Source organism: Sorex araneus, chromosome X, assembly GCF_027595985.1.
Source record: "Sorex araneus isolate mSorAra2 chromosome X, mSorAra2.pri, whole genome shotgun sequence".
In the NCBI taxonomy this organism is placed as follows: Eukaryota; Metazoa; Chordata; class Mammalia; order Eulipotyphla; family Soricidae; genus Sorex; species Sorex araneus.
Window position 1 is genome coordinate 230,435,722 of NC_073313.1, and position 14,631 is coordinate 230,450,352.

At 43.0% G+C, this 14,631-nt stretch overlaps 1 protein-coding gene across 1 annotated transcript in view; it reads left to right on the plus strand.

Annotated features, from left to right (window-relative positions):
* Nucleotides 1-1,175: 1,175 nt before the first annotated feature.
* Nucleotides 1,176-14,631, plus strand: part of PLCL1 (phospholipase C like 1 (inactive)) — a 363,413-nt gene continuing 349,957 nt past the window's right edge. Inside the window, exon 1 of the mRNA XM_004601252.2 lies at nucleotides 1,176-1,877. Coding sequence (XP_004601309.2) covers nucleotides 1,635-1,877 — 243 coding nt within the window. The 5' untranslated portion in view covers nucleotides 1,176-1,634. The remainder of the gene's footprint in view (nucleotides 1,878-14,631) is intronic.

The following is a 14,631-nucleotide window of genomic DNA, read 5'->3' on the forward strand; positions in this document are numbered from 1 at the left end:
CATGTGACTGGTCCAAGTTCAATCCCTGGTATCCCATATAGTTCCATGAGCACCGCAAGGAGTAATTTTTGAATGCAGTCAGGAGTAACTTCTGAGAATCAGTGGGTGAGGTTAAAATCAAATAAAAACACAAAAGAATGAAAGGAATGAAAAAATTTTTATGTTACAAATGAGGTTTTATATATATGAATACATGTATATAAAGCACAAATAGAATATATATATATATACGTTCTAATGGCAAACTGTCAAGTCTTCTGTCCTACCAGGAATCAACACTTGCAATTCTCTAAAAACTCTGGTTAACTTTAATGACTTAATGCATCATCCAAAATTTTTTTTCAGTTGTTGCTACCTTGCAGACAACGACCAAAGTTTATATAGGTTTATATATGTTTATCTGGAACGGAGGTTTAACTGTCAAAATAGGTGTGTTTTAGAGAGTGTGTGTATGTATGCATGTGTGTGTGTGTGGGGGGGGGCGGTTTAATCTTCCTTCCCATCTTGTCCTTAACTTCTAGCAAATTCATTTCAGGTAGTGGTCACTCTCCAGAAGGAATTCATAGGAATTAGGAACTCCTATTACCCTCACCTCTTTAATGGGATTCCCTTTCCACGTTATATTTATAGACGTTGCAGATTGTACTGACGATTCTTTCATCAACAAATCACACCAGGGTGTCGATTAACTCTAGTTTATCTTCGTACGCATTGGCACGAGAGTCTGACGGTGCCAATCGGGCACTGCCACTCTAAACGCTTGGACACTCCTTATCCTCCAAATTACGTTGCTTCGCAGATGATACTTTCCTTCTTTCTCCACATCCCCCTCTTCCCCCCATCCTTGGGTTCTGTTGCATCTCCAGGGTCCTTTCAAATATTGAAACTTGCTAAAATATACCGGGAGCGCCTGCGGATGCGCCCCAGGGCGCGCGCGCTCACCCGGTCTCCCGAGTCCCCGAGCGGGGCCGGGCCAGCTCCCAGTTGCAGCACACATTCCATTCTTCGCGCTCGGGCACACCCCTCCGCACTGGGGATTGGTCGGCCCGAGCCCCCCTCCACCAGCCGAGGCTCCTCAGAGGCTCAGGCGACTGCCAATCCCCACGGGCTGTCAAAACAAGTCTTTCCCTCCCTGTCACAACAGAGCGGAGTGGAGGCCGCCACCGCCGCCGCTGCACTTCCTGGGGCAGCTGCGCCGCGGACCGCGGGCAGGTGGCGGGTGCGCGGGGCCGCGGTCGCCGGGCTCGGGCCCCTCTCGGGCCGCGCGCGTCCGGCCTCCGGGGCCGCCCAGCCAGCGCCCGGTGCCTTTTGTCTGGCGCGGAGCGAGCGTTTGCATCCCACACCGGACACCTCCCTCTCCTCCTCGCCTCTCCTCTCTCCCGCGCTCGTCTCCTTGGCACCCCCAGTGCCCGCCCGACTGCCGCCTCCTGGACCTCAGCCCGCGGCCGTCTCCCCCACCCCGAGCGATGCCTTCTCTCCAGAAAGTTGCTGTTGCTGTTGCCGCCGCCGCCAGGCAGTGAAACAAAGTCTGGCGAGGCCGCCTCGCGGTGCCTGAGCGCACCGTGCCCGGCGTCCGGACCCCGCTGCTGCCGGGCTTGCCGTCTCCCCGCGCCGAGCCCGAGACGCGCCGGGCCATGGCCGAGGGCGCGGCGGCCAGGGAGGGGGCTGCGCCTCCCGACTCGGCCGGGGGCGAAGAGGACTCCCGGGTGGGCCCGGACCCCGCCTCCGGGGACGGCTTGGCGGCGGCCCCCGGGGGTCGGTCGCGGGACCGTCGCAGCGGGGTCGCAATGCTGAGCGCTGCAGGCGCCCCGGCGGACAGCGAGGCCGTCCTCTTGGAGGCGGCGCGGGCGACCCCAAGGCGCAGCAGCATCATCAAGGTAAGCCAGGCCGCGCCAACCCCGGGACTGAGATTGGGTATGGGTGGGGGGGTGCATCGGGGACCCCCCCCGCCCCCGTAGGATGCACGGTGTCCGGGGGGCGCGGCGGGCTTGGCGTTGTTTTTCCTTCACCTCCTTCCCTAGCCAAACCTGCCTTCTTCGTCTGGAGATTCCCAAGCTCAAGCTCTGGGCCACGAGAAGCAGAAGTGACTTTTTTCCCCTTGAGAGGGAAGGAAAAGTTCCGCTTTGCGACTCGGCGTTTTGGTGGATGCTCTTCATTTTCTCTGAAAGCATCACTAACCCTTTGCTGGAAGGAGGGCTGGAGGACTCGTTATACATGCAGACCCGCGGGATGGATGTGCTTTGCTCGTCAGCCAAAGGGTAGATTTTCCCGCACAGGAAAGATATTTCCCTTGAAGTGGGAGTGGGGTTGGGGTTCAATCCTTCCAGACGTAAGCGGTCCCAAAATCTCAAGACGCGTGAACTTTCCCTGTAGGCAGAGTTTTTCAGTGAACCCTGCGGCAAAGTAAAGAGTGATGGTGGAGCCCAGAGTTTCTGCGTTGCAGGCAGCACTACGGGAAAGCATCCATCCCGATCCTGGTGGTTACCGCCGCTTGCAGAGAAAAAGCTTTCTAAGCCCCCAACTCCGAGGAGGCAGGATTTCACTCTATCTTTTTAGCTAGAAATTTGACGGTGCCCTTCTCTTATCTTTTTTTGTCCTCCTTCCACTTGGGACTTGTGTCCTGTTGGGATTTTATCTTTTGGGTGCTTGACATCCAGGAATTCATAACCCTCCCAACAGTCCTTGGAAAAGGGCCTCCAGTGTAAATGCGCGGGAATAATCGTGAGCCTCTGAGATTTACATTGATTTGCGGAGAGCAGTCAGTCTGAAGGTGCTCGTGTATATTTTTAAAAGTTCGAAGGTGACTGTAAAAGATGTGCTCGGAACTACTTAACTATTCCACTTACTTAGTTTGCTGATATGTTTAAAACCCTAGTTCAGGTTTAAGTTGTGTGGTCCACAATGCGAGTCTCTTACTCAAACTCTCCAGTGCCGTAAGACCTGCTCACCTTAGGTGTCAGCAAGGCTTTTCCCCAGCGCTGGAAATTTGAAACGATCAAGGAGGTTTCTAGATTAAAAAAAAATGGATGATATTTGCAAATGTAGGTTCTGTTAATTGTTTGTTTGGGGGAGTTTCCACTCTTGGTTCTCAGGCTTTACTCCTGACTTTGTGCTCAGGGATCACTCCTGGGATTTGGGACGCAATATGTGATGCTAGGGATTGAACTTGGGTGGGCAGCATGCAAGTGCCCTACCCACTATGCTATCTCTTTGGCACGAGTTCCTGTTATTTTTGTGACTTTTTACGTTTGTGATAAGGAGAGCCTTAGTCTGATGGAATTTGGATAAAAGGAAAGGATCATTTTTTCCCTCTGTTATCTTACAAATTACAAAATATATTGCTTTGAAACTTAGATAACATCACATTGAGAAACACGTTTGGGTTTAAAGATTTTGAGGTTACATGTGGAACTGTGTATGGTGAAATAAACATCATGAGATAGTATAAAACATTCTGTCAGAAAAAGCTGTTGGGCTCTATTGTAAAAAAAATCAAAGTGTGAGCTAAATCTTGCAGCTAAGTTTATCACTATTGAATTGTTCTGTGTACTGATTTATACTTTCAGAAGGGTTCTTGCTGGATACTGGCGCTTTATTTTGGGGAACTTAGAACTCCCAAGCAGTGCTCAGGAGACCCATGCGTCACTCCTTGTAAAACCTTGTTGCAGTGCTAGGTCTCAGCATGACTCCTCTGTGCAGGGCTTGTTCGACCTCCAGGGCTGCACAGAGGAGACAACCAGAGTCTGCTGTGTGCAAGGGAAGTGCTTAAGCCCTCTTGTATCTCTCACACACGTTGTTTTGAAAATTTTTCCCCCCTGTGCCCAGGGCAGCACACAGGCAAAGCAATGACCTATGGCTGAGTTGTACTCCTGGCTTCTTAAATTTATTTTCTTCTTTTTTGTTTTTAGTTTTTGGCCACACCTGATTGTGCTCAGGGCTTTCTCCTGGCTCTGTGCTCAGTGATCATTCCCAATGGTATTTGGGAGATCATATGTGGTGCTGGGGACAGAACTAGGGTGGTTGCTTGCAAGGCAGCTTGTGCCTTAACCCCTGCATTATCTCTAAGGCCCTGAAATGTCTTTTTGTGGCTAAAAAAGGTTGGAGACACAGAATATCAACCTGATTGTTTCCTCATTTAATAGTAAAATAATCATATAATAAACATGACTTTTAAAATTAAATATGTTAGAATGAAGTGAATTATTACTTTTAGAATAGGTATGATGTTAGGAGAGTGAAGGGAAGACTTCTAGCCACTTAACACATCCACTTACATTGTCCAGCTTCATACCTATTTATGCTTAAAAAACATTTTTTTTATCGAATCACTTTCAGATAGTTACAAACTTTCATGATTGACTTTCAGGCATACAATGATTGAACACCCATCTCTCTACCAGTGCACACTTTCTACCACCAATGTTCCCAGTATTCCCCCCTCAACCCCCCATCCCTTCTCCACGGGCTTCTGTGGCAGGCACCTTCCTTCTTACTCTCTCTCTACTTCTTAATATCTTAATACGGATATTAAGAAGCCATAATGTTTGGTCCTTAGTCTACTTTTCAGCACACAATGCCCATCCTGAGCAATCCCTCCAACCATCATTGACTTAGAGAGCCCTTCTCCAGCCCAACTGCCTTTTCCCCAGCACATGAGACAGGCTTCCAAACCGTGGAACAATCCTTCTGGCCCGTGTCTCTACTGTCCTTAGGTCTATTAACACTTTTTAAAAGGGGCTTCAGGGCTTACTCCTGGCCCTGTGGTCAGGGGTCACTCCTGGTTGGGATTGGGAATCATATGTGGTCCAAGGATTAAACCTAGGTTGTCCACGTGCAAGGCAACTGTCCTACTCACCGGATTTCTCTGGCCCCATCTATTAACACTTTTTTTGGTATCATTCCAGAAATGTTCCCTGAATATGCAAGTGTATGTATATATACATATATATACATATGTGAATACACACACATACCAGTAATGAGCTGTTGATGACCCTGATCTATATCACAAATTTAACTAGAGTTTTACCGATTTCATATCTTTAGATTTTCTCTAAACATTTTTGGTGCATGGAGAGTTGTCCAAAGTCATTGTGGAGTCAGATAATGTTTAAGTGTTAAACTGTAGGTCTGTGGTGGGCATTGATCCTGGGGCTGTTCCCAGGGGCCTTTATTCCCTCCTGGCAGAGAAAGAGGCAAGTGGTTTGCACTGTTTCACTCACTTGATGAAATCAAAGGCCTTTCAGTTGACATCTTAACTCTGCTCTTCCTATGGTTTATTCACTTGAGAGTAGTAAAAATGAGTTTATAAAAATGACCCAGGTCACACAACAAATATATAGCACATGTTCTTTCTTGAGAAAAATTAAATTTGCCATAGTTTTTCAAGAGGCTTTTTGTTTGTTTATTTGTTTTTGGGGTTACACCTGGCTGTGTTTAGGGTTCACTTCTGGCTCTGTGCTCAAGGATTACTTCTGGTGGTGCTCAGGGGATTGAGCTGAGGTGCAAGGCAAACCCTTAATCTCTGTATTATCTCTCTGACTCAAGAGTTTTGAAATATTTTTTTACAGGGGCTCCACAGAGTGGAGCTGGAAGCTTGAGGCCACTGGTGGCATCATGGGCCTAATCATTCAATGTTTGGATGTGTTCTTGGGGGCCACCAATGCAATGCATTGGTACTTGGGAGTCCATGATGTGCCATGGATCAAACTCAGGGCCTCACACATGCTCAGTATGTGCTTCACCTTTGAGTTTTTTTCTGGCCTTCTAGGAGTTATTATTATTTTTTAAAATATTTTTTAATGAATCACCATGATACAGACTTACAAACTTTTGTGATTACATTCCAGTCATACAATGATCCAGTACCCATCCCTCCACCAGTGCCCATTCTCCACCACCAATCTTTCCCGCCACCCCCACCCCATATCCCCTTCTAGGAATTATTTTTACTTGACATTGAAAAATGCACAAAACAAAATTCTTTGGAACAGTTTATATTAATCAAGCTATGTGATGTTCATGATCATAACTGAGCAATCAAAAGATTGTGAATCATTCAATATTGCATTCTAATTTAGTTCAATTTAAGATATTATTTCTATTCTAATTATTTTAGTGCACATTATCATTTACTTCAACATTAGATAAATCAGAATAGTGCATTTTAAAATCATGTCAGAAAACAGACTGTCTTGTATATTAATGAAATGAATGTTTTCAGTAAATTTGCCCTCTCCGATTTGTGAAAACATGGTTAGTTAAGGGAACAATTTCCTTCTGAGATGATGAAAACAATGACATTTATTTTTTTGCATCTTCGGAAAATTCTTTCCATTATAATTGTGTTTCTTCGTGAAAGTCTAATTCTGAATAAATAAAAAAGACTTAATTTTCCAAGCATTGCTCGGTGGGACTGAGAGCCGTTTTCCAAGATACTCAGCCCAGTGTTTGGACCCAGCCAAACAGGGAGCCAGGTAGCACAGGGAGCACAGGGTGCCAGCAGGATCACACCCAAACTGAGGTGCTGAGGGGTTGGGGGTGGGTGACTCCACATAGCTGGCAAGGCTTGTGAATCCTTGTGTTGCTGGGGATCAAACTCAGGGCCCTGAGCATGCCAGTGTGTTCTCTAGTCCTTTGAACTATCTCCCCAGCTGCTAAATGGGAAAGTTTTCTTTCTTCTTTCTTTCTTTCTTTCTTTCTTTCTTTCTTTCTTTCTTTCTTTCTTTCTTTCTTTCTTTCTTTCTTTCTTTCTTTCTTTCTTTCTTTCTTTCTTTCTTTCTTTCTTTCTTTCTTTCTTTCTTTCCTTCCTTCCTTCCTTCCTTCCTTCCTTCCTTCCTTCCTTCCTTCCTTCCTTCCTTCCTTCCTTCCTTTCTTTCTTTCTTTCTTTCTTTCTTTCTTTCTTTCTTTCTTTCTTTCTTTCTTTCTTTCTTTCTCTCTTTCTTTCTTTCTTCTTTCTTTCTTTCTTTCTTTCTTTCTTTCTTTCTTTCTTTCTTTCTTTCTTTCTTTCTTTCTTTCTTTCTTTCTTTCTTTCTTTCTTTCTTTCTTTCTTTCTTTTTAAAATTTTATTGAATCACCGTGAGATAGTTACAGGCTTTCATGTTTGGGTTACAATCACACAATGATCAAACACCCATCCCTCCACCAGTGCACGTTCACCACCACCAATATTCCTGTTATACCCCCCTTTTCCACCCTCCCCCTGCCTCCATGGCAGACAATATACCCCATACTCTCTCCTTTCCATACTCTCTCTCTCTCCTTTTGGGCATCATGGCTTGCAACACAGACACTGAGAGGTCATCATGTTCGGCCCATTATCTACTTTCGGCACACATCTCCCTTCCCGACTGGTTCCTCCAGCAATCATTTTCTTAGTGATCCCTTCTGTAGGGAAAGTTTTCAATGTGAGAATTAAATTAAATTCTATTTATCCTTTATATTTTTAATTTTTGGTGCTGAGAATACAATTCAGGTCCTCATACATCAAAGTGAGTATACCATCATTATGTAGGTTCTCTTTGATTTGTTCATTTCTCTCCTGTGCTTTTCTATGTCACTATTATTATTAGTAGTAGTATTTTGGATTTTTCCCCACATCCTGCGGTGCTCAGGACTTAGTGCAGGATCTGTGCTCAGAGATCACATCTGGTAGAGCTCAGGGAACCATATGTTGTGCTGGATTGAACTTTTGCTCAGCTGTGTGCAAGGCAAGTATCCTACCCATTGTAATATCACTCTAGCCCACTATAATTATTATTTTTTTCTTTTTAATTTTTTATTTTTTAAATGAATCACCATGAGTTACAGGTACAGACTTACAAACTTTCCGTGCTTACATTTCAGTCATACAATGTTGAGTATCCATCCCTCCACCAGTGCCCATTCTCCATCACCAATGATCCAAATATCCCTCCCACCACCCCCACCCCACCCTGCCTCTGTGACAGTGCATTCCCTTTTGCTCTATCTCTCCTTTTGAAGCCTACTATAACTATTTTTGACAGTATTAAAGCTGATAATGTTGTATGTGTGTTTTTCAGGCAGTGAATTGTTGTAAATACTATGACATTGCAACAAATCTGTTTTAATTGCTTTTTGATGAGTTGTGACTTAAAATGAATAGTTAAATGCAAGATTTATAATATCTAACATTTATGTACTGTTTTGTAATGGAACATATTTCAAATTAAGAATTAGTGGTTCAGAGTGAGGGAGGGATGAACTAGATGGGACAGACATAGGTGTGAAAAGTAAATATAGAAGAGAAATTATGACATTAATCTATTTGGTACTTGGTATCAAATGTAAATGTTTAAGATAGTTCACATTTTTTATTTCTGTTTACAGCTCTGATGTTAGTAATAATCTGGAAATAGCAAGCAGAGTTTATCCCCTAAAGCTGATGGTGGGAACTGAGATACATATATTAAAAATAGCCCATAACTTTTATCCCTTTTCATGTAATATATTGAAGAATTATACTTTTCCCATTTTCTTTTAAACAATTTAAGTTTGAATTTGCTGGAAGAAATTACCACTTAAATTTTATGGCTATTTGTATGTAGGAGAAAGACAGGAGTTGGGAATGAGTTGCTGATGGTTTCACAGAAGCAATGCAACTAGTGGTTTTGTGAATTCATATTTTGTTTATACCATGGTCCTTCTCCTTCTGTCAGATTAATGTGGAGTTGGTGTAGAGGTATTTGAACTACATCTCCAAAGATGCATCTTGGATAATTTTTTGTCCTATATTAAAAGTATGATTCTTCTCAGAGGACAAGGGGAATTTTATTCACGTTTATTAAGCGCTGCTTACTATGAGTTGGATACTAAACTAGGGTTTCATACATTAAATTAAATAACCTTCACAGTATGGCCTTTAAAGTAGAGGAGACTCAGAGCTCTTCTCAGATACTGTGGAGTCAGAATTCAGAGTCTGCTTAACTCCAGAGCTTGTACTGTTTTGCTGACTCTCAGACAGGAATTTCACATGAATTCTTTCTAGGCTAGAAACAATTTGAACATAAAAGATAGTGGCAGAAGAGTTTGAATTTGGGTTCCAAGACTTGGGGTAAAATTGTTCTTTGTTCCCCCTTCTTTTCTGAAATTTAAAACAAGTGGAGATTAATGACTCTAGAAAGTATCTGTAAACTTCCCTGTCTTTGGTCTTATGTTAGGCCTGCACTGTATCTTAAAAGGCAGAGCTCTCTGGCAGGTGTTCATGTCTTTTCACAGAGCTCACACCTGTTGTTTACATGAGCCCTACTTCTTCCAGGCCTCTGCAGATATCTGAGTTTGTACGGGGGTTGTCTTCTCTCTTAGATGGATACATGTCTTCTCTTTTAGATACCACATATATCTGGGCCATATAAATGTGTATTATATTAAGGTAGTCATGAAATAGGGTATCTCAAATTGTAGGTCTGTACTCATTAACAATTTATTGTTGTTTTATATTTATTATTATAATTTTCACCAACATATCTGTGTTCTGACCATATTACTGTCTGTATGCTCAGGAACTATTCCTGGTGGGACTTGGGGACCATATGTGGTACCATGGATTGAATCCATGTTGACCAGGTACAAAAATACCTTCCCCACTATAGTATCTCCCCAGCCTCATCATTAAAAACAGAATAGGTGTGAAGAGAAATTAAGTGTGATTGAACAATTACACTTTGAGGCTAGCTGTCACTTAAATGACTTTTTGTAGAATAACACCTGGAAATTAACTAGTCTATAGACTTATTTACCTGTAGAAGTGTGTGCTAAAACTTCTACATCACTAGTTTATAGATGGATTTCGGAACAACTTAATCATGTAGTGGAGTTGGCCTGCCTTCATTTTATGGGTGATTCTGCTGAGGTAGGAGGCAGCTTATAAATAGCATTGAACTTCTTGAGTAGATTTGGTTTATTTATTCTGGCAACTCCAATCAGAAATTTCTCTGAAATTGCCATAGAAACATGGTCACATTTTACATTAAAAGTGCTTACTTCTCATTGTGGTACCTGTCTGATCTGATTACTTAGAGCATTTGTCAAGAGAATTAGGAATACAATTTAGATAAAGAGCCCTGTCATATTTGATCAGTGCCTGTTACAGCTTAGTATTTGCTACTATCATAATTTACATTATGTTCTTTTTATTTGTCTTCTCGGGTTTTGGGCCACACCCAGTTGTGCTCAGAGATGACTCCTGGCTCTGTGCTCAAAAATCACTCCTCATGCTGCTCTGGGGACCAGATATGGTGCAACTTGGATTAGTCATGTGCAAGGCAAATATGCTACCTGCTGTACTCTCTTTCTGGTCAGGATATCTTATTTTTCTTCCTAGAAAATATATTTAGATTTAAAATGTGTAAATAATTAGCCATTGAGTGGTTAAACACACAGTGCAATTAAGACTGAATAGTTGTTTTCCTAACCTTTCCATTTTTATAAAGCACATAACTAACTTTCATGCAGTAAAAATGTCAATTGAACATATTTTGCCAAATAACACCTCAGACACAGCATGGTATTCTGAAAAGCGATCAGAAGACAGCCTGTTTACCTTTGGTGCTACTGAACGAACAGCCCATAATTCTTCCAGGTAAATGCATGAGCAGCTGGGTAGGCAGCAAGCCAGGTGGAACTCTACGAAGGAATTGCGGCAGTTTTTCCTGCTCTCACAGTTACTTCTGTTCGGCTTTAATAACTGTGAACATTAACCATAGTACTATTTTCACGAGCAGTGTACAAATTTAGACATTCATAAAACTGTATATTAAAAACTAATTATCCATCCTTAAATGACTAAACAAAGAGACAGAAGGAAAGTGAGTGTCTGAGTTTCCTTTTAGGTTCTTGGCATCAGTAAATGAATCTTTTGTTATTTACAAGAGGGGAGAGACAATGATTTGAAAATAATTCTTAGCTACTAAATCAGTAACTTCATTACAGTGAAATCTGCCATACAAAATATTGCATTTTTTAAAGGGATTAATAATGTAAGAAATACGTTTCTGCCTCAGATCACAGTTCTATCAACCACTTTTTAGGGTGTATTTCCACTGAGTACTATCCAATCCTTTACTTTATCTCTCTATACTCCACATATGAGTGAGTAATCTAGTACTTTTCTTTTTCTTTCTGGTTCATTTTATTTTATATTGTTTCCTCTAGTTCCATCCAAGCTGTAGCAAATTGCAAGATTTTTTCATTTTCTCATAGCCGTGTATCACTTGTATCACTTGTTATCCCATTGGTCTTCAATTTGCTCGAGCGGGTGCCAGTAATGTCTCCATTTGTCCCTGTCGCGTGCTAGTGTAACCCAATGGTATCTGCTTGCTCCAGGAACAGGAAGAGCCTCGAACTGTTCATTCAGGGTTTTGACGAAGAAGTCTGATCATCTCATAGGTGGGCATCCATGCTGTCTTTTTTTTTTTTTTTTGGTTTGAATAATATATTGGTTAGTACTAGTCACATAAACAAAAGCATAAGTGAATAAGGTACATAATGGGATGGTGTAGTCATCACTCTTGGTTCTTGAGTTTTCCCCTCTTCTCATTTATGATCAGTTCCCATTCAGTGGTTACAAACTTTTCTTTTTACTTCCACCTCTCCTATTCACTCTTTTTTTTTTTCAGTTTTTTATTTTTTTATTTTTTTTTAAAATTTTTATAATTTATTTATTTTTAATTAGAGAATCACCGTGAGGGTACAGTTACAGATTTATACACTTTTGTGCTTATACTTCCCTCATACAAAGTTCGGGAACCCATCCCTTCACCAGTGCCCATTCACCACCCGTAAACCCGGCGTCCCTCCCACCCTCCCCAATCCCATCTCCCCCCCACCCCACCCTGCCACTGTGGCAAGGCATTCCCTTCTGTTCTCTCTCTCTAATTAGCTGTTGTGGTTTGCAATAAAGGTGTTCAGTGGCCGCTGTGCTCAGTCTCTAGCCCTCATTCAGCCCGCAACTCCCTTCCCCCACATGGCCTTCAACTACAATGTAGTTGGTGATCGCTTCTCTGAGTTGCCCTTTCCCCGGAACGTGAGGCCAGCCGCGAAGCCATGGGGTCAACCTCCTGGTACTTATTTCTACAGTTCTTGGGTATTAGTCTCCCACTCTGATATTCTATATACCATAGATGAGGGCATTCTTTCTATGTCTGTCTCTCTCTTTCTGACTCATTTCACTCAACATGAAACTTTTCATGCCCATCCACTTAACTACAAAATTCTTGACTTCCTTTTTTCTAACCGCTGCATAGTATTCCATTGTATAGATGTACCAAAGTTTCCTCAACCAGTCATCCATTTTGGGGCATTCGGGTTTTTTCCAGATTCTGGCTATTGTAAACAGTGCTGCGATGAACATACATGTGCAGATGTTGTTTCGATTGTACTTTTTTGCCTCTCTGGGATATATTCCCAGCAGTGGTATTGCTGGGTCAAATGGGAGCTCAACCTCTAGTTTTCTGAGAGTCGTCCATACTGTTTTCCAAAAGGGCTGAACTAGCCGGCATTCCCACCAGCAGTGTAGAAGGGTCCCTTTCTCCCCACATCCTCTCCAACAGCGGTTGCTTTTGTTCTTTTGGATGTGTGCCAGTCTCTGTGGTGTGAGGTGGTATCTCATGGTTGTTTTGATCTGCATCTCTCTGATGATTAGTGATGCAGAGCACTTTTTCATGTGCCTTTTGGCCATTCGTATTTCTTCCTTGGTAAAGTTTCTGTTCATTTCTTCGCCCCATTTTTTGACGTCCCGTGGAATCCAGTTGTAACAGCTCTAGTCCAGCGGTCATCTCTGAATCGCATTATGTGTCCGGCCCATCTGATTTTTGACGCCTTGGCAAATGAGACAGCGTCCCTGATTCTTGACTGTCAACGGAGGTCAGAACTCCGAATTCCTTCTCTTACTGAGTGAAACGTGATACTCCAAGCATAGCTCTTTTGATTCCTCTTTGGGATACCCGAATAGTGTTCTCAGCCTTTTTTGTAAGGCCCAGATCTCTGAGGCTTATGTTAGTGCAGGAAGAATGGTGGAATCGAAAAGATGTGCCCAGAGCCAGATGTTCTTCGTCCTCTTAACCACTTCTTCGACACTCTTGAAGGCGTTCCATGCTGCTCTCTTCCTTCTGCGCAGCTCAGGTGCCAGTTCATTTGTTATGTTAAGTTCTCAGCCCAGGTACACACAGCTGCTGCATTTGGAGATGTTCTTTTCGTTGAGAGCAAATGGAATGTCAGGAACTAGTTTTTTTTCAAGAGCATTGTTTTGGTGAGATTCAGCTGCAGTCCGATCTTTCCACACTTGCAGTCGAAGTTGGCCAGCATTTGTGCCGCTAGGCCAATGTTTGGTGTTATTAGAACGATGTCATCAGCAAAGCAGAGGTGGTGTACTTGCCGACCGTCTATCTTCACTCCATTCCTTCCCAATCCAGTTGTCGCATGATGTTCTCGAGGATGGCAGATTCTTCAGGTGTTTGGGTCTGACCTTGTCTGGACCGGGTGCTGTATGCATCTTTACCGATGAAGTGGTGTGTCAGATTTCAGAAGGGAGGACGTTGGGAATGACATATCCATCCCGAGGAATTTGGTATGTGGGCAGGTGGACGTGGCTGTCAAGAAGATCCGAGTAGAAGTTATGAATAATCCTCTCCATTGCCCTTCTGGAAGATGTGATAGATCCATCAGGACATCAGAGGGCAGTCATCTTGGTCTTGGTCTTGTAGTTGGCCAAGGACAGGCGAGCATTGCGAACACTTTTCCTGGTTTCTACCAACACTGCTGCTCCTCTCTCTTTGAGGTCTTCCTTTATTGCTTCTCTGCACAGCTTTTTGAGCCCAGACGTTAGCTTGTGGTTACCTGAGGCTTGTGCCAAACCACGTTGGCAAATGAGCTTGAGAGTTTCCGAACACAGGCGTCTGTTTGTGGCTTTCCCACTCTCGGCATTCTTCGCGCAGTCATGGAGGTTCTGAACCAGTTGATTGTATTCCTTGTCAATGTTGTCAATGACAGCATCTTCTCACGTTGCCGCAATAGTGCCAAAGAGCTCCCAGTTGGTGGTCATTCTGGGAGTTCTCTTCTTTTTTTTTTTTTTTGGATCATACCCGGTGATGCTCAGGGGTTACTCCTGGCTCTGCACTCAGGAACTACTCCTGGCGGTGCTCAGGGGACCATTTGGGATGCTGGGAATCGAACCCGGGTCGGCCACGTGCAAGGCAAATACCCTACCCGCTGTGCTATCGCTCCAGCCCGGAGTTCTCTTCTTAAACTTAAACTTTGCAGACCTTTCTCCCTGCTCTGTGAAGTAGAAATATAGCCGTGTATACAGTTCATAACTTCTTGATCCTTTGAATTGTTGTTGGGCACTTGGATTATTTTTAGATATTGGGTATTGAAAATAATGCCATGATGAACAGAGTTGTGCATATACCCTTTAAAATTAATGTTTTAACATTATTGGGGTTTATGCCCAGGAATGGAATCTGCATACCACTTCTGTAGCAGAGTATAGTAAACAGAATTTATTATAATGAATGAGTATACTAATATGGTAACAACGACTATGACCAAATAATCAACTTCTATTTTTATATATTTAAGGCATTTTCATGTTTATTTATTTATTTATTTATTTTT